The sequence below is a fragment of the Pleurodeles waltl genome, chromosome 12, assembly GCF_031143425.1.
Source record: "Pleurodeles waltl isolate 20211129_DDA chromosome 12, aPleWal1.hap1.20221129, whole genome shotgun sequence".
NCBI classification, from domain to species: domain Eukaryota; kingdom Metazoa; phylum Chordata; class Amphibia; order Caudata; family Salamandridae; genus Pleurodeles; species Pleurodeles waltl.
In genome coordinates, this window is record NC_090451.1 from 646961196 (window position 1) to 646979654 (window position 18459).

Sequence of the window (18459 nt, forward strand, 5' to 3'; positions counted from 1 at the left end):
ATGGGGTGTGGGCATTTAGGAAGCCAGATGACTGTGGGTACTGAGTGTGGTAGGGTTTAGAGAGCTTTTACATTATACTTATAATCTTAATCTTATGTGATCTGATATCTGCAGATAAACATGGATTACCAAAAAAAAAAAACAATCAAAAAATGGAATTAAAAACTAGATTGTATTATTTGCTTATAAAATGATAATCGTACACAATTGCTTTATAATACATCATTCAAGTGATACAACTAGATAGCTGGATTCACTACTCAGTTTTACCATATATTCTTACCGGTTGTAAAAATGAAATTAAATCTAAAATGACTACTGGTTATTGTATTTTTTAAATTAGGATATAGCATATGCTTTAAACAGAACTATTTTATTGCTCTCGGAAAATTGTGGTTTTCCTCCCAACTTGATTAAAATATCTGGGTACTTGACAGCTACATTTGTAGCGGTCTTTTTGCTGTGGAACTAACATGATATGAGCACGTGGATTGACATTTTTGCAGAAGTAACTGTTGACAAATCATAGGGGTTTTAAGTGATTGTATATCGAAGGGGCTTAGGTGTTTCCCCTCCACCCACAAAGTTATGTACTAAAGTGTGAGCAGTTGCTGTTTACAACTATCCACAAGCCCATCAAGATGGTTGGAAAAAAAGCAATTTTTATATCGGAAAAACCAGCAGAAATCTTGTGAAGTTCTCAGCATAGACTGACTTCTGTTCACTGATGTGTGTGTACACCAGGTAAACTGAACAAGTCTGAAAGGGTACTCTCTGTGCCACACAACGTAAAACACACAGATTATTTTTTGTTGCTCAAATCAGTTCAATGCCACAAAACTATCGATTGCTGGTAGACTCAAACTGCACGTGTCAATCACACAACAGTTCTCAGAGGAGGAGACGAGGTGGGGGGTGAGTTACTGACAGAGGAACCAGGAGATCACCTTCTGAGGCTTATTTAACTACGTCACCAAAAGGCGTCATTCTATACAAATCACTTTTGCTCCCTGAGCCTTAACATCCTACTCTGAAATGTAGGAGCCCTTTGCATTACTCGAACCACAGTTACAGATCAATATAACAAACGCGTACCTACTTGAATGACGTTAAAACCTGCCAACAATGTGGCCTTCAAATGACCATCAATAGCTATTCAGACCATTCTGAGTACAAAGCTCTAATTTTTTCTGGCATCAATTTTTTAAAGTGTAGAATGATGTCAGCCTTCCTGTGAGAGGACATCGTGCCCGTGCTGGCACTGAACAGCCCCATCTCTTGGCAGCATACCATTATATCGCCAGAGATGTATGCGCTTGATAGTGTTGCTAAAGTTAGAAGACAACGTGCAGCTTTTCTTCCCCTCCGCTTCTGTCAGATGAGCTGGCAGCGAACACATCCGCCCCCCACAGAGCTCTGTTAACCCATCTTCTGATGTGTGGGCATTTATTACAACTGCAACTTCCACTGCTCTCAAGGAGAATTATGGGCTCCCCTCAAACACACTGCTCTCTTTAAGACAGAAGCTTGGGGTTACCCTGCGGGAGTGGTCAGGGCCAGCGAAAAAAACCTTATGTTGGATTAGGTTTGAGACTCGTTAGATATGGCTGATGATTTGATCAAAAGTGGCCTATAAAGCAGCACAGAAAGCAGATCAAAACAAATAAGAGAAGGATAAAAATAGACCGCTGACTGAAAGAGGGAATTATGTAAAGGAGTGCATTTGCAGGCAGAAGTACTCGAAGGGAAGCAGTAAGAAACATTTCTAAACCAAACTTAGAACACAATCAACTGTGGAGGAAAATTAGGGATGGTTTACAAAAAAAAAAAGGCCAAATCAGTCTGAGAAGAAAGGAATGATACAAAATATAAGAAATACCTTACTGTTTGCTGCTAATTCGGAGCGTCTACCCAATGTTGCAGAGCAATGACTTTCACTATGTTTAAGAATTATTAGTCCTAAAGACTGCCTCTCACATAAAAGACAGAAACATGATCACACTTATATAATTGCATTTTTTAAACTGATAAACAAGAGGTAATACTCTCTATACAAGATAGCGTTGCAGGGTGAAGAAACAAAACAAATGCAACATCTGGGCACATGATAACCCTTCAAAAAGCGTCATGATAAAGTATTGAAGTTAAAGAGGCTCACCACATTTATTTTTAATTCTTACTTATTCTAACGACACATGCCCATCACTTGGTGACCTCGAGGCCCTAGAGGGTCTGTATCACCTGCTAAATCTCCCCCAAGGTGTGAAGGTTCGATCTTGTCTGCCGTCAACAATAATAGCTACATGGTGCCCCTTCAGATTCTATCCACCAGTAACATCATCAAATTTCCCAAATATGCTGATGACACAACTGTATTTAAGTCTCCTCTGCTGCAGATATACCATGCATCGAACACTGGCTGCACCTCATCCAGACTTGAATACTCACCCCCTACATGAAGCCCAACAACACCGAAAGAGACTTCAAGCTAATTGCCAAGAACAGTAAGTACCAACTATGCCAACATTGTTACAACTATACAAGCTTGCACAGGTTATAACCCCAAATTTCACCATCTCCATCAAGAACACCCAAATTCGGCTCCGCTTTATGAAACAATTGAAGGCTTGCTGCTTTAGAAACCTACATGATGATGTTGCAATAGACCTCTTCCGCTCTTGGAACCAAGGTGCCACTCTTGTGCCACTGAGACAGTATCATTGCCCTTAGCCCTGTGTACACTCCACTGCCTTTCAGCTCTGTTTGCATTCCACCAATACCACATACATACAAGCTTTTAAATAGAGTAGCTGAACAGCAATGAAACACAAAGATAGACAGAACAGCAGATCACTCTGCTAGTTGCCAAGAACTTTTTACTCTTTGGGTGATATAGTGAATTTACCCCTAGCTGTTTTATGATTAGGAATAAAATTATGAGTGAAAACTAGATGCAGCTAGGTGTCTTGCGATAGCATCTAAGACACCGAAAACAATCAAAAGAGATGAATTGCTACAGAAGTATAAAATGTAGATAATTTGAACATACTCTAAGTGACTTGATTTTACTTTTCCATCTTTTGGGCGACACAACGTTTTAGAAGGTGAACCAAATCTATGAACAATCAGAAAGCTGCAAAATGTGGGAAATTCCACAATATAATTAATAGTTGATAACAGTTCTGGTCAAGTATGAAATTAGCTAGAGTCAAAGACATACTTTTTTCCATTATAATAAGAAGCTAGCTTGTATAAAATCTATTGCACCTCTTAAAGAAAATCAAAAGCAAGGTTTGGTGATTTTGCACTTCAGAGCTGGGGCAGGGCATGTCCTTTGATTTGTGAACATGGATGAAAGTCTGCCACAGTTAAATTATCAGCCAGCGTTTGTCCAACGGGAAGCAAGCTGGTTTATGGGAACCATTCTGTTGTCTCATGACTTTTATATGCAAATAGGATACAAGGCTATGGAATAAGGCTGATCTTTGTCCACTTATGGTTATGTTACGTTGATTTCCATATACATTGCAGCTTATGTCTTCGGAGGGACCTCTGACACTGCAGAAACTCAGTCTCATGGCAAGAGAGTAACGGTTGAGGAGGCTGTACAGGATTGTGCCGGTTTTTCATTGTTGTAGATGGCTTCTGTTATTTTCTGTGAATGTGTTTGTGGAGTGATTGTCACGCATTACAAGCCCCTGTTTGTATGATTTACTGATGGAACTGAAGGTGAAAAATAGCTTTTTTTTTAAATAAACATAAACATGGCCAAATGTACTTCTCGCCAAGACCCTCGCTACCCCATTTAGATGATGTCTAAACTCTCAGATTGACTTGTGCAGACGGTAATTTGCTGAACCCTATGTGCTCAGCATTCCATTTTGTGTATTAAGTCCACAGATTACTTTTGACAGTGTTCTGTCACAATATCGTGGTCAATAATTCTGTAATCTCTGTTTGCATAAATGGCAAGAATACATTTACTATTACATACTCTACATCTCATTACCTTGAAAATATGTCGGTAGTCTATATTGTGTAGTCAAATTAAATGCATATCAATATTAAAACTCTGATACGTGGTAGAACACCATTTGTAATATGACAGGAAACTTCAGGCGGTAACCATACTAAACAGAACCCTCAGGCCTCACCTACACATTGTCCTTTCTGATCAGCCGCTCCCGAACAACCCGTCAAACTGTACTGTCTAAATATTACATGAACTATATGAACACAAAAAAGAGAATTGCATTGAAGAAACACATTTATTGTAAGATTCTAATATAAAGCGAAACAATGGCATTGATTAATAAAGTTTAAATCTCAAATTTTAAAATGGAAACATGTCAGGCTTCACCCTGTCATTGTTTAGCTGCAGGTTTCTTCTCGAAGGAAAGAACAATAAACCTATTATTAGTACAAACAAGTTAAGTGTTAAATGTTTTTGAATGGAATGCTGGAGAACTCAAGCACGAAAGTTCTTCCAAAAACTACAGTTTTTTGGGGGTTTTTTTAGCTCTGGGCTAGAGCCAGCTTTATCTGTGTATCAATTCTCATGTTTTCTTCACACAAAAACAAATCACAATAAAATATTTTATATATATAATATGCACAGCATGTTTATCTGCAACTACACATGCCATCGAACACATATTATATATATATATATATATATATATATATATACACACACACACATTCACACAAAGGGTTTCGGCCCACCCTCTTCATCACTTGGAACTCTTCACTGCGATTGATGAAATTTTGCCTGATCACATGCACACAGCTGTCTGAAAAGAAGTGCACTTCAGAGTCAGACCTGAAGTGCTCGAGAACTACATTACATTTTTACAAAATATTTTTGACTCTTGGCATAGTGCATAATTTTCCATAAAAAAAATAAGAGGACTTTGCTCCACGACAGACTTATTAATTTTGTCAATACTTGTTTGGAAGTAGACACTACATCAGCACATGCCACGTACTACTGCAACTTTGCAGCAGTAAAATAACACATGTAAAGAGCTCCTACTCAAAGAAGTCACACACTCTCTCCTGTCTAACAATACTGCTTTAATATTTTCACTCAATGGCTGTGTAAATGGAGAGCAGCACCTTAGCTCCAAAACAGTCAAATAACACTTAATGCTGAGTGTCAAAAGGACAAGCTAAAGGAGCTATTTCCGAATTAACTGAATACTGGCAACGTGTAAAAGAAAGACAACGGACGGGGCATGGAGGACTGGTTGGATTTGAGGTGGCCACCTCAAACCATGTCATCACAGGCACTGTTTCCAGAACAGGGTTTTTGTGTGACAACAACCTAATGCATTCTCTATATTGTAGTTCTTTTGTTTTGCTTCTACAGTACTAATTAGAGTAACACATTCCATATCAATGATTTGGGCTGCCAATAGTCTCCTTGTCCATGACAAGGAGTTAGGTTGCCTCCCAAGTTGCACTGTGCCTTCCGGGAATAGCCAAAACTGATTTGCATATTAGCAGTCCTCGTTTATAATGGAAGACAGAGAGAACAGTGAAATGTGGGCCGACTAGTTTTAGTTCAGACTGCCTCAAGCATTCTCATACAACCTTTTAGTTTTCGCTGTGAGGCACCGTAGGTCGCACTGCTATACTCATAGGTGGGTCCTCTTTGGGACTCCAGCTCGAACCTTTCTTTTTCTTTCTTTCTTTCTTTCTTTCTTTCTTTCTTTCTTTCTTTCTTTCTTTCTTTCTTTCTTTCTTTCTTTCTTTCTTTCTCTCTCCTCTCTCTCTCTCATCACCTTTTTGTTCTACTCTGTGAGTAAGCTATGTATTGTTTTGAATTGCAAAGTGTTTGTGTTTTCACTGATGGCCAACATTGCAAGGCAGGCAAAGGAGGCTTGATAATCCACTGCAAACTGCAGGCAAAATACTCATTGCTGCCAAGTTGTTCCATGTGTGATACGTTCAAACAGTCCAGACATTTTAGGGCATTTAAAACTCCCAGTAAGGAAAGCATGATACCTGACGATCCAGGTAAGGCTGTCAGAGAACGAGGCCTATTCTGCGTAGTGAGAGTAACTGGAAAGTTTGTGTGGGGGTACTCTAAAATTTAACAGTGCCACACAGTCTGCAGCAATGTTACTTTCTCTAGACAAGTAACCCTTTAGGGGTAGCAATGTCAAGGTTTCTTTTGCAGATGATAGAAGGTTGGAAACTCCTTTGCATATCTACCCCCCGATGGGAGACTGAACCAGCTGAGAGATGTTTGCCAGAAAATGTGACCTGCTGCTACTTTCCTTCCTGAAGTGCTGAGAAAAAGAATTGGAGCTGGAGCCAATCTGTGGATCGACTTGTAAGTAGCAGGAGTGGATCTGCTCATCCTGCGGTAGAGAGCTGCTCCCTGACCAAGAAGATCTGTAAATGGCCATGATGACTGAATCCTAATGGAAGCCTCCTTGAGGACCGGACCAATCAAGGACGTCACATGGACCTTGGAGTCAAGCTGGCTTTAATCTGCAAGAATCTGAACAAGACCATAATGGACTTCCTTGAGGTTTACAAAGAGCGGAATAGAACACCAACTGCATCTTATCCCTCCCATTGTATTAATCTCTGTGCTCTGCATGCAAACTATGCAACGTGGAAGGAGAGATGCATCAGGAACAGGCACGGCCCGTCCTTTAGGGTGGAGGGGCCACGCCCCCCCCCCCCACCTTTTGCCCCTTATGAAGAGTGGCTGTCGGGCTGAGCAAAGGTCAGCCTGACAGACACTTTTCATGTTCAGGTCAGGCAGCCAGGAGCAGACATGCGCGATTTGCACAGACTACTGGCTGCCTGAGCTGAACTTTGCTGGGCTGAAGAGGTCACAGCTCTTATGGGCGTGACCTTATCGGCTCAGAAAAGGTGCCTCGAGGCCCTCCCCCGGATGACGAGGAAAACGTCACCCATTGACTTCGACCTGGGCGCTTTAGGTTTAAGCCCTGAAGCGCCCGGGGCGAGTGTCAATCAGTGACACTTTGTCACAGAGTGGGATGGGGTCAGCAGTCCCACTGACCCCATCCCACTCTGTGACGAGGCTGGGACTGCTGCCTTCTCTCATTGGCTTACCTAAGGTAAGCCAGTGAGGCAAGGCAGCAGTCCCAACCCTCCTGGGACCTCCAAAGCTGAAGGTAAGTGTGTGTAAGATCTTTTTTAATGCATGTTTGTTGCGTGCGTGTATGTTTGAATGTTGATGAGTGTTGTTAATGGATGTGCGTGCGTGTGTGTGTGTGTGTGTGTGTGAAAGTGTGAGTGTGCTTCCAACCCGCCCCCTCCCTCCCTCCTAAAACTGCCGGCCGCCACTGATCAGGAAGTGTGTCTCTTTAGACGATGTGGGTAGAGTGGGTAAGAGCACAACTGACTGCTTCCCTTGAGGTTTGCTGGGCACAGCACTCTGCCTGTACATGAACTGAAACTCTCCGTGTTTCCCTTTTCTCATATCGTCTTCTCTACTTCTAATTACCCAGTCATTATCATTTGCTATCTCCAAGGTCTCGAACAGCTCTAAAGTAGTTAAAAGACAACATGCTGAAGTTACCCAAAATATTAACAATATATTGATAAATAACATTTTTGGACAGCCGAGTATCTCAGGGAAAGTGGATTCTGCCTATTAGATGTTTCATGTGCATTGGTATTTATGTATGTCACCGCATTGTATCATGGCAAGGGTGAGTAATTCTAAAGTGTCTCCCAATTGCTGCTCACCTGCATCAATACAATTTAAAGTGTAGGGTGCATAGCATTGTTTATGAATTGGATCTCCAGTACACAGCCAGCTCCAGCCAGACTACCTGTTGTGTGTATGGTTATTCACCTGTAGATGGTGGTAGGTGCTGAACAACCCTGATGTCTTGGCTGGTTCTGCTTCTCCCTACAGGCGGCCTCCACCCTGCACGCGCATCAATAACACAACCGTAGCTGTCTTCTTTGTCAGTGCTTGCCACTTTTGGGCTTAGCAGTGCCCCTATCCCTGCCTATTCAGAGCTATTGCTTTCAAGCCATGTTCTCATACCAGCTGATAATTTCAGCGCTCTGTTCAGAGCCAACAAAAGGAGTAAGCAGAGAGCAAAGGAATATTAGCAAGATAACTTCTGAAAGCAGATAAGTGGTAGATCTTGTGGCAAAAAAGAATCTACAGTTTTATTGTTCCTTTATCTTACAGTGTAATTAGGTGTATTTAAAGTGACAGTAATAACACTTTGGCTTTATAAACAAGGTGACCTGACACCTAATTTGAATGCATGAGTCTTTGTAACAGTCTGCACGACCTGATTTTTCAGGAGGCCACAATGGAGAGGCTGGACGGATGCTCCAGTGCGTATCACAGGTGAGCAGTCGTCCCTGAAATACCCACTTATGTTTCTCAGAAGCAAGGGAAACCAGAAGCTCACCACTTCCACGGTGAGATGACACAGCTCCCCACGAATAAGACCTGACAACTGTGGTTCCGCTCACAGGCAGACAGGGAGAGGACTTTAGGGTAACTCTGGCAGGGATGACGTTTATCCTGTGAGGACTTTGTTGCGCCCACTCCCTGCAATGCTAATATCAACCTCCAACTCCTCCCTGACAGTGCCAACTATTAAGGCACATATTACCCTCAACATTTTAGTCTGAATATTGCTAAGTAAGAATATTGGCAGAAACAGTATTCTGATTCAGATATTGTACCCTAAACATTGTTTACAAAAATATTGTTCAGCTGGGAGTAGATTGGCTGTTGTTACCTCAAAGTGCGCCATATTTTTGTAATGATACTTAGGACACAATTTTCTGGCAGACGACATTTTGCTTATGGTGTTTCAGTACCGTACCAGTCTCACATCACAATGGTGTCCTCACATCTCAGCAGATAGAATAATTCCTACTGCACTCATCACACCTGTTGCCCCTATCTCTGCGCAGTGAGGAGGTAAACAGCAATGTATCTTTTGGGACATTTCACGCATAGTGACGCAGCCTTCTCTTGCTCTAACAGCTAAGGCGAGAGCGATGCTAACTACCAATGATACCTAACATAAAGGTAAAACAAACTAAATCTTAAATAACAAACACAAAGTATAACAAATCAAAGAAAATACTGAAATGTGCTGTGTGAAATAACAACAACAAAATTAGCACTAATATCTAAAAAAAAAACACCAAAGAGACTGTAAAGTTGGTGAAGTCATGCTACAGGGCCAACAATTCATCACTGTGCTCCCAAGCAGTCATTTTCTTACCACTTGATCCAATCAGTTCCTGTCCAGTAACATAGCTAGGGAGGCACTTATAAAACTAAAAAAAAATCAAGAAATGCTTCAGAAACTTTCACCTCAAGATTGTTCAGCCGTTAATTATTTTTGGCAGGGTTTGTAAAAAAAAATCAGCATCACATATCAGGATTGACTGACAAGTGAGATACTGAAATCTATTAACAGATCTACTGCCAGAAGGGGACGTTTTGCATGACCTCAACCACAAAGCTGCTAAGCACTGGTCTCACTGCCATTGGCAATATGGACAACACGTCTCAGGTCAATGTGGTCGACATAATCCAATCACAACCTTAACCCCCAACCACAAACCCTAACATTCAACCTGTGTCTAGAATGTACATTTTGAGTTGCATCCTAAATTCTAAATCCTAAACTGTAACCTTTAAACCAGATTCTATAACTCGTGCAAGTTTATAGCACAGCATAGGTCCTATGACAGCTGAACGGTTAGGATGCTTTTCCAGAACCTACAATCAGACGTTAGTTGAGTATGCCTGCTGCACACTGCTACCATCAGATTGTAGGCACGCTCCAGTCTCCTTTACCTCTTAGGTTGGCTGCATTGAGATACCCACAAAAGCACATATTGTTTCATAATTTGCAGAAATGAATAACCGAACCAGCGAAAGGTACAAACATCTCTGGTGTGAGTTCTACAGAACCTTGAAATCTCACAACAAAAGCACATACTACAGGGTAGTGATTTATTAGTTAGCTAGTTTACACTATGCTCTGAATTATTTATTTTTGTAGTACAGGCATTCAAAATAAAAAAAAGTAATACATTTGTTATAAATAAAATGATCACTCCTGTGCGTACCCTTACTGATGGCTCTCATTGTTAGTTCCTTATATTAATTATCCGTATGCATCTTTCCCCTTGTGAACCAATGGTGGGCTGAAAGCATTCAACATCTTTTCACTATATCAAGGCTACATCTAGTTCGACACACACCACTGGCTTCCCTGCTCCAGTAATGGTGTCCTCGGTTCCATCCACGGATGGAAAGACATCTACCCCATCTTCAAATATGGAAGGGAAACAAAACAGATCTGTGACAACTACAGGATGTCCTTTCACCTCGAGGATCACTGAAGAATTCTTCTATAAATCAGCTTCTGATACACTGGATCGTCAGCTTGTAATTTATTTAGCTGCATAGCAGATCCAGCTGCTGTGATTAGAAGAATCGTTTCTCCCTTCCACTCTACATAAAACAAAGTTATTTTAATGGGTAGCGCCTCTCTGGCCCGCCTGTAACAGTGCATAAAAGTATTCCTCAAAGGTACTATAGGAAATTAGCCCAGATCAGGATATGCCTTGTGTGAAGAGATGGTTGGCATGCTATCCATTTTGAAAGGTTTTGGGACCATAATAGAGTGTGACTTTTGTGTGGAGACTGCTTGCTTCCATCACGTCTTGTTAGATACTGGGAATAGGCCAGAACATATAATTCTTTATTGACTTTTTATGTTAATGGACCGAAGTTGGGGGTTGCTATTCCTTGCTGGCTCATAGGTTATGTCACATACATCCCAAAGGAGAGAGGACAATGCCAGGGTCAGAAAGTCATGAGATCCTATTCCTTACTGGTCTTGCTAGGTTCAGGGAATGTGGTCAGGAATTGTTTGCCATCACCTTCTCATGTGTTAGTGGGCTCCAGTATGATTTAAAACGCCCCTTCCTGCCTCTTATGCCCTACAGCCCCCGGTCTGAACAAACCATACCTAACTAGTATTGAAGAGCAGTGGCTATCGGCCAGGACACATCTGTTCTGCTACGTAGCTGACATTCTTTAAAGGTCTACTAGACAACTGACTTCGAGGAGAAAACGTACCATTACTTTCGTATCTTTTAGGTTTATAAGTCCTGTGTCTCAACAAACTATTGCTATTTCATAGGTAAGGAATTAAGATCCAGAAAAGAACCTCTCACTAACTATTCAGCACGATGCCTGAACCTAGGCCAAAAGGTGCCTCTCCTTGCCAATATCATTGGGCCCCAGTCAGAAACTGCTTTCTTCATTAGTTTTACAGGGGCTGGACCCAGAACATGCCTGATCTGCAGACATGGCTGTCATTTTTTTACCTGCACACACAGTGCTCATGTTTGCGTATGTATGCAAAGTGCCACTTTGACGCTCCCTCTGCAGGTGATCTCTTAGGCAGCCTCCCTTGCAAAGCTTTGCCCTAGAATGCTTTCTGATCAAAATGCACTGTTTTGTTGCAAGGGTAGCCACCTTTTCTTACCTGTCTCGGAGGGTGCTGGGCCCCAGGTATGGAAAAAGGTTATCTTTCAATCTCCCTTTGATAAGCTGGTCCAGAGTCTCTTGCAGGAGGGGCTGGTGTTGAGTGTACACATTTTCTACTCCCTAAAATGAGATAAGGCACAGGCGCATTGGACTACTTTAGAGCAATTGATACAACACCCTAGTACCTACCACATAGCTGAAGCCAACCAGGCACACATTTACCTTTCATGACAGAGGAAGCAGCTCACTCGTCAACTAGGAGGTGTGAAGGGAAGTGAGATACAAAATCCACTCACTCAGTCAACTGTTGTATGCAGGTAGCAGGGGGGGACTTTTAGTAAAATATTCATGTAAGGCGATGGTTTGTGTGCTGACAAGGTGTCAACATCAGGAATGAGCTTTAACAAATTCGGCTCTCCTGTGCCTAAGGGTCCATAGTGGGCCGTGTACTGTGATAAAACAGTGACTAAGACACAAAATCAGCTTGGTCTCGGAGAGATGCGCCAAGAAAGGGCCCGGCTGCTCAACTGGGACATTCTCCGCTCTTCTGTCTGACACAGCATCTAATTTTAGTAAAACACACGAGTCACACCTCTAGATGCAGGGACCTGGTGGTTTAAAATGAAATTCTAAATATGTTCAGCTTTGTTCTGTAAGTGTCGAAGACCACTTTAACAATGCAGCGCATTATTTGTTGATTTCAAATTGATTATATAGTTAGGATTTTAAATATAACTGTCATATAAAGGTTACAACAAACAGTGCATACAAACTCTGCTGGTCGATCATAGCAAATAACCGTAAGTGGGAGAGATGGTGCTGAATGTCACCAGTTATGTAAACACAAGTCATTTGTATTTAATATTATATTTTATTAAATGTTTCTTGCATGCCTCCATGGCGTACAGACATTGAAGTGCTGCACAAAAAAACAAATACAATTAAATATGTACAAGCATATAAACAATTAAATAAAAAATAATTTAATAACTTCAAAAACTCAAAGTATTGAATACATTAAAAAACTAGCAGAGACCTGATGTAGCCAAATTTAATCTAAAAATCTAAAATAAAACATTTTTCTAAAACTCGGTGGTTTGCAAGTAGTGTTGTGCTGGGTAAAGGGTCATCCAAAAAGTGTTGTCGTTGCTGCAAAGGGCTCACACAGGCCTTCTTTTTAATAAAGCCTCAGAGGAAGTGTGCAAGGGTAAAATGACTCCGGGAAATTCTCACACTTCCAGAAACAATCTATTTTGACGTTGCACTCCCGATGGAATGTACGGATGGGGGGGGCATGATTGAATTACCGGGCACTCACTAGAATATAAACAGCATAACAACAGAGTACATGGGCACAAGAACCAGAACTGCATCCCCTCATCCAGTTGGGAAATAACAAGGCTTGGACCACAGACTGTTAGTGTTCAGCAGAAATAAAGTGATCATTCTTGCCAAATGGAAATGGACATGTGCTGCTAGATGAAGATGTTGGAGTTGCGAGTGCATCTCGAAATTAGATTCTGCAACTAAGAGAATGTGTTTATGGAAACAGATGAGGAGAGATTTCATTCACTCGAGGACAGGGCAAAACATGTTCGGTGGTTATAGTTTAAGCCGATGGATAGCATCCCAGTGTTCAGTGGTCTACAGTCAACAATGTAAGATATTTGGCATCTTCCACAACTCAGTGGCATATGCATATCTGGGGCTACCATTCTCCATGCAAAACACAACTACACTCGGCGACACCATAACTAGACTGTAACATAGTTTACAAGATGGCTCCATGGCTCTGCATGTGTGATGCCAAAAGCCAGGGAGTGGGAATTAGTGGAGATTGGGAGGTGTCACGTTGGAGAAGGTGGTGTGAGGCTTTTGGAGCATGTTCAGGACAGTGGGAGGTATCAAGGGTTAGGGCCCTCCAGTGATGGAGGGTGCAGGAGTAGATAGCAAAGTGGGTTTGTGACTGAAAGTGAAGAAAAGGAAAATGGCCTGCTTCAATTAAGGAGGCTACTGGTTAGGGCTATGAATCAATTTGAACACCAGAAAATTAACCTCTGCGTTAAACTCTATTCACCCTGGGCCAGTCTGTCTGATTTTGCTACGAGGAGGAAGTATTAGGCTGGTTCAACAATTGTTGGTTATTTGGCAAAATACATTGTCAATTGAACAGATGGAGTAGTCGCTGTGGGCAATTGTGTTGAGCAAGGTCTTAGCACAGTGGGCCAAATGCATTTCATTTTAACCCTGACAACTCTTGCTTCATCTCATTTTGTGAGGGAGCTCATACGGGTATTTTCAGGTTACAGGCCTTTTGAACATTTTGAAACTGTTAAATTAAAGAAGGCAACTGAAGACTTAAAGATAAAACCAAAGATCAGTCCTATACCTAAGCATCCCCACATAGCTATATATTGTAATTCTAGCAGCTGGGCTATTTTAATCTTGCCTGCTTCAAACATAAAATCTTTCCTTCATTCATCTCCTTTATTTTGGGCAGTATGTATAAATATAGGCCTTGCTAATAGTCATCAGCTGATTTAATCACTCAGGCAATGTACGGCTCTATTATTAGAAACCTGAAAAGAACAGACTTTGCCAAAAACGAGACGAAAGCAGTAGACACCTTCGGTTTGAGACTCCTATTTAAATCCTTCAATAAAATATTTTTAACTGCTGATTTCAATGTATTTGAGTATTTTATGTGCAGACTGCAGTTTACATATTTTTTGTTTACATTTCTTTATTGCCAGTAAACTCAAGGTATTTTGTGCAGTCCGGATCCCCACAGTTATTCTACGTATAACAAAACAAGTACTCAAACATTTACCGTTATTATTTTCCCAGCATATGAGATGCTCATGTAATGAAAAACAGTGCTCCGAACGGGCCCGGTGAGATGATCTTGTTAATGAACCTTCATATCAATTGCATTTCCTGTGGAAGGAGCTTGGCTCTCCTTCTGTCGTTGCCCGGATTAGAGATCCTCAAACGTCTAAAGATACAGCAAGCGCCCCTCTCCTTCGCTCATCCCCTAGAGTTGAGAAGCACAGCTGGACTTTGACCACTATAATGAAGCAGACCACTGAGGCACTGACACTATTCTGGGGAGACCCTAGCTGTCTACTCTTGTAAACATATTATTGCCAAGGTACAGGACGTTTGTGACTTTCATTTCCCAAAAATTCGAATCTGTTCATAAACAGCATGATGCTTTTTCTAGAAAGTGTTTCTGGATGTAGATTCAGAAACAATGTTCTATGGATTTGGTGCAGAAATAATATACTTTTCCACCCGGAAAAGCCTTACTTCCGTTAGTCTGTGTCCTTCAACATCTATTATTTTTGGTTCATCTACTGCAGAACTATCAACAATATTCTGTCTTTATCAGTATCATTTTGTTTCGCCTGCGTTCATAGAAGCAAAGCGAGCTTGTCCATGCAAGCTCTTCTTAATCCTTTATGAAAGGCACCCCAAATTATTATGAGAATACTCTCCTTCCCTCCTCATCCAGTATCCTCAACTGTGTTACTCTCCTTTGACTATCCAGAACATCCACTGTATTATCCAACTTCAAAATGTTTTCATCTGGGCAGTGTTCAAGCGTTCCCATTTCCTCCGAGTAGGAATCGGTCTTTATACCCCTGGCTGTTTTCCATTTACCAAACGTTTCTTTTATTCACACTTTCCTTTTACTAAAATCTTCTATTTCAACTTCCACAACATTGTCAGCAATATTGATGTTCCTAGCTTTTGACTGCAGAGTGCACTGGTGGATTTGAGTAAATTCGCAACCACTTTGGAGTACAACCTCTCCATCATATGTAGACCCTTTTCGGTGTGGTTTAGGGTGGATCCTTTTCTCTCTTGTGCACGTGTCCCGCCTAACAATTTATGTGGACTTAACCACTCCATTTACTTTACTCATCTCCACCACAGCATGGACGCTATAAGAAGAAGCTCCAAAGATGACTGTGATAAGTATGTTGTTCTAATTTTTTTCCTGGGCTCGCTGAACCGGGCTAGCTGCAAGATCACCTACCACGCTCCTAGTTCCATAATTTCCTTCCACGTCTGACACCCTTGTGGTGGTTGCTACTGCACTCTTAGGCAGACCCCATTTATCACAACCAGTAGGGGGATCATGCACAACGTTTGCCTCCATTGAGGCATCCATGGACATTGGCTTAAAACCAGTAGACGTATGGTTACATGGAAGCTGCCAAGTGTTCTGAGAGAATGTAGTGGTTTAAGGGTCTGAGATCTAATATTGGTCAGAGAGACCCGTCTTTTGGGGTATTAGGAAATACAGGGAGGAAACTCCCACGCCCTGGTGTTGCAGTGGCACCGGTTCTGTAGTCCTTTGAGAACAAGAGCCTGTACTTCCTCTCTGGGAAAAGCGAGACGTTTTTGTGAGAATCTGTGAGTACAAGGGGGCATGTTTGGTGGAGTGGAAGTGAGCTCCAAACACTAACCATTTTGGATAACTGAAAGTACCTATTGATCTGTGGTAGTTTGAGACCATTGCGGGTAAAAATGCTGTCACCATCTCCTTACAGGAGTGGTGTGAGTTGGTAGGGTTGGGAGGGAGTCATTGTGTGGTGGTGGATGTCGAGTGGAGCCTCTAGATCAGTGGTTTTCAAACTGGTGGGTGGGCCCCACATATGGGGACCTCAAATGATCCCAGAGGGGGTGCCAGGCTCTGGCCAAAATAAGCATTGTGTTGAAAATGCGGCTTTGTTTAAGCTGAAAAAATGAGCAGCAGTAAATGGCTTTGTAATGGGCCATTACTAATATATTTGGTTATTTATATCCAAGCTGGGAGTCTGTGTCAAAGAGAAAGACACCCCTAATAATTGCACTGTGGACACTTTTACACTTTAGTAAGGCCTGCCTGACCATAACAATATGTTTGGTATGATGTATTTGATTGCATTTTTAAAACAGTAACATAACTTAACTGCAATGTTTGAATACGTCTAGACATATTTAAACATTGCCAATTTATTAGATTAATTGTGAAAAATTAAGAAGGGGGGAGCCCAGATGATTTTCTCTACTGGGGTGGGGGGGGCGCAGCTTTAATAAGTTTAAAGACCAATGCTCTAGATGTAGATGGCTTTTCTCTTCCTTTGTTATTGTTCCCTCTGTAGGGAACATCTAAAATAACCTCTGGCCTATTGAGAGGTGGGCTTTGTTTGAGTAGAAGACTGTTAATTAAATGATGACCGAAAGCCTCTTGAAAATCCTGTGCAATGAAAAGTACCCCTGTGTGTACTGTCTTAAAGTGTCCCATAGCTTTAACAGTTTGACTATCTTTAATTTGCTTTTCAAGTGTGATATCCACTTGTGAGCCAAATAAACCTTCTCTATCAAAGGGCATGTTCAACACTGCCTGCTGTACCTCTGGATTAAAGCCTGATCATCTGAGCCAGGCGTGTCACCTAATGGTGACACTGGTGTTAATACTGCGTGCTGCTGTATCAGCAGCATCTAGCGCACATCTAATGAATTATTTGATATTGTTTGTCCCTCAGCTACAATTTCCAGAGCCCTTTTACGGTGTTCCTCAGGGAGATATTGTTGAAGCTTTTCCGTGGCATCTAGCTTTTCCGTGGCATCCCAGTGAGCTCTATCGTATCGGGATAGTAACGGCTGGGCGTTACCAATCCACCAGTGATTGGTTGCTTGAGCTGCCACTCTCTTACCTGCCGCATCTAATTGTTTGCTTTCTGTATCAAGAGGAGGAGTGTCTCCTGTTGATTGGCTATTAGCCCTCTTGCGAGCAGTAGAGGCAACAATAGAGTCTGAAGGGATCTGTGCTTCTATAAATAAAGGGTCAGTGGGTGCAGCCTTATATTTCTAGCCACCCTTGAAGGTGAAAACCCTTGTTCTAACTGGCTCTTTAAAGATTGTGTCTGCGTGCCTCAAGATGGCTGGCTGCATTGGAAGAAATTGACTCTCCTTGTGTGTTGTGCCAAGGGTGTCAAATAGAAAATCCTCCTCTGTTGGATCTGTGTACATGTGGACATGATGAAATGCTGCTGCCCTTGCTATAGCCTGTTGATTTGAGGTGGAATCCTCAAGTGGTGATGATCTAGCTGGGTAGCGATCCGGATCATTAGGTGTAATAGGATCCGGATCATATGTAACCAATGTGTCTGTATCATCTAATGTATCTCCCATATCATGAGCCCCATCAGGTGGCAAATTAGGTGGTGTGAAACCTAAAGGATGGGGAGATGTTGGTGGAGGAGAATGCTGTTGAGAAGTAGGTGGAGGTGGAAAAGGTTAAAGAGAAGGCTGAGTGAGAAAAGGAGTCTTTTCTTTTGTAGTCTTTTGTGGAGGCAGGCAGGAGTCAAGAGCCTCTTGATAAGTCAATTTCCTCTTTAAAGGGGGAGGAGGTGATGTTATAATCCATCCCGTTTCCTCTTGAATCCGAAGTCGGCGCTGACGTGCATCCATAACTCCTAAAATTGGTTCCACCGGTGAAGAGGTGGTTGGAGACTGTCCGGCATCGAAAGAGGTCTTTTTTAAGATTTTCAATTCTGAAGTTTTTTGTATATGGAGTATTTTCGGTGTCGAAATTGTGGATGGCAGTTTTTCTTCTTCGGTACTGACGTAGTCAGAACTGAATCGGTTGGCACCGAAGCACCATGTGTTTATTGTTGTGTCGGAGCCGAAGTAGAGGTGCCGGAGGTTGATGCAGAAGATTTATCTGTGGCTTTTTTCAGTGCTGGGCCAGAAGGCGGGGCAGCCGAATGAGTTTCTCAGCTCTGGCCATGGCTGGAAGGCAGTGGTGGACTGGTGACCTCTTTTGATGTAGTTTTGGCCGATGGTGACGGGGTCTTTTTACTCATGGTTTGCGCCGACTGCAACAGTTGACTCTCGATGTCAGATTGTAAATCAGTGTCAGATTC

At 41.9% G+C, this 18459-nt stretch overlaps 1 protein-coding gene across 3 annotated transcripts in view; it reads right to left on the reverse strand.

Annotated features, from left to right (window-relative positions):
* Positions 1-18459, reverse strand: part of VPS45 (vacuolar protein sorting 45 homolog) — a 430890-nt gene that overhangs the window by 45559 nt on the left and 366872 nt on the right. For all 3 annotated transcript variants that reach the window (XM_069218226.1, XM_069218227.1, XM_069218225.1), the window contains one exon: positions 11538-11659. In XM_069218226.1, coding sequence (XP_069074327.1) covers positions 11538-11659 — 122 coding nt within the window. The remainder of the gene's footprint in view (positions 1-11537; positions 11660-18459) is intronic.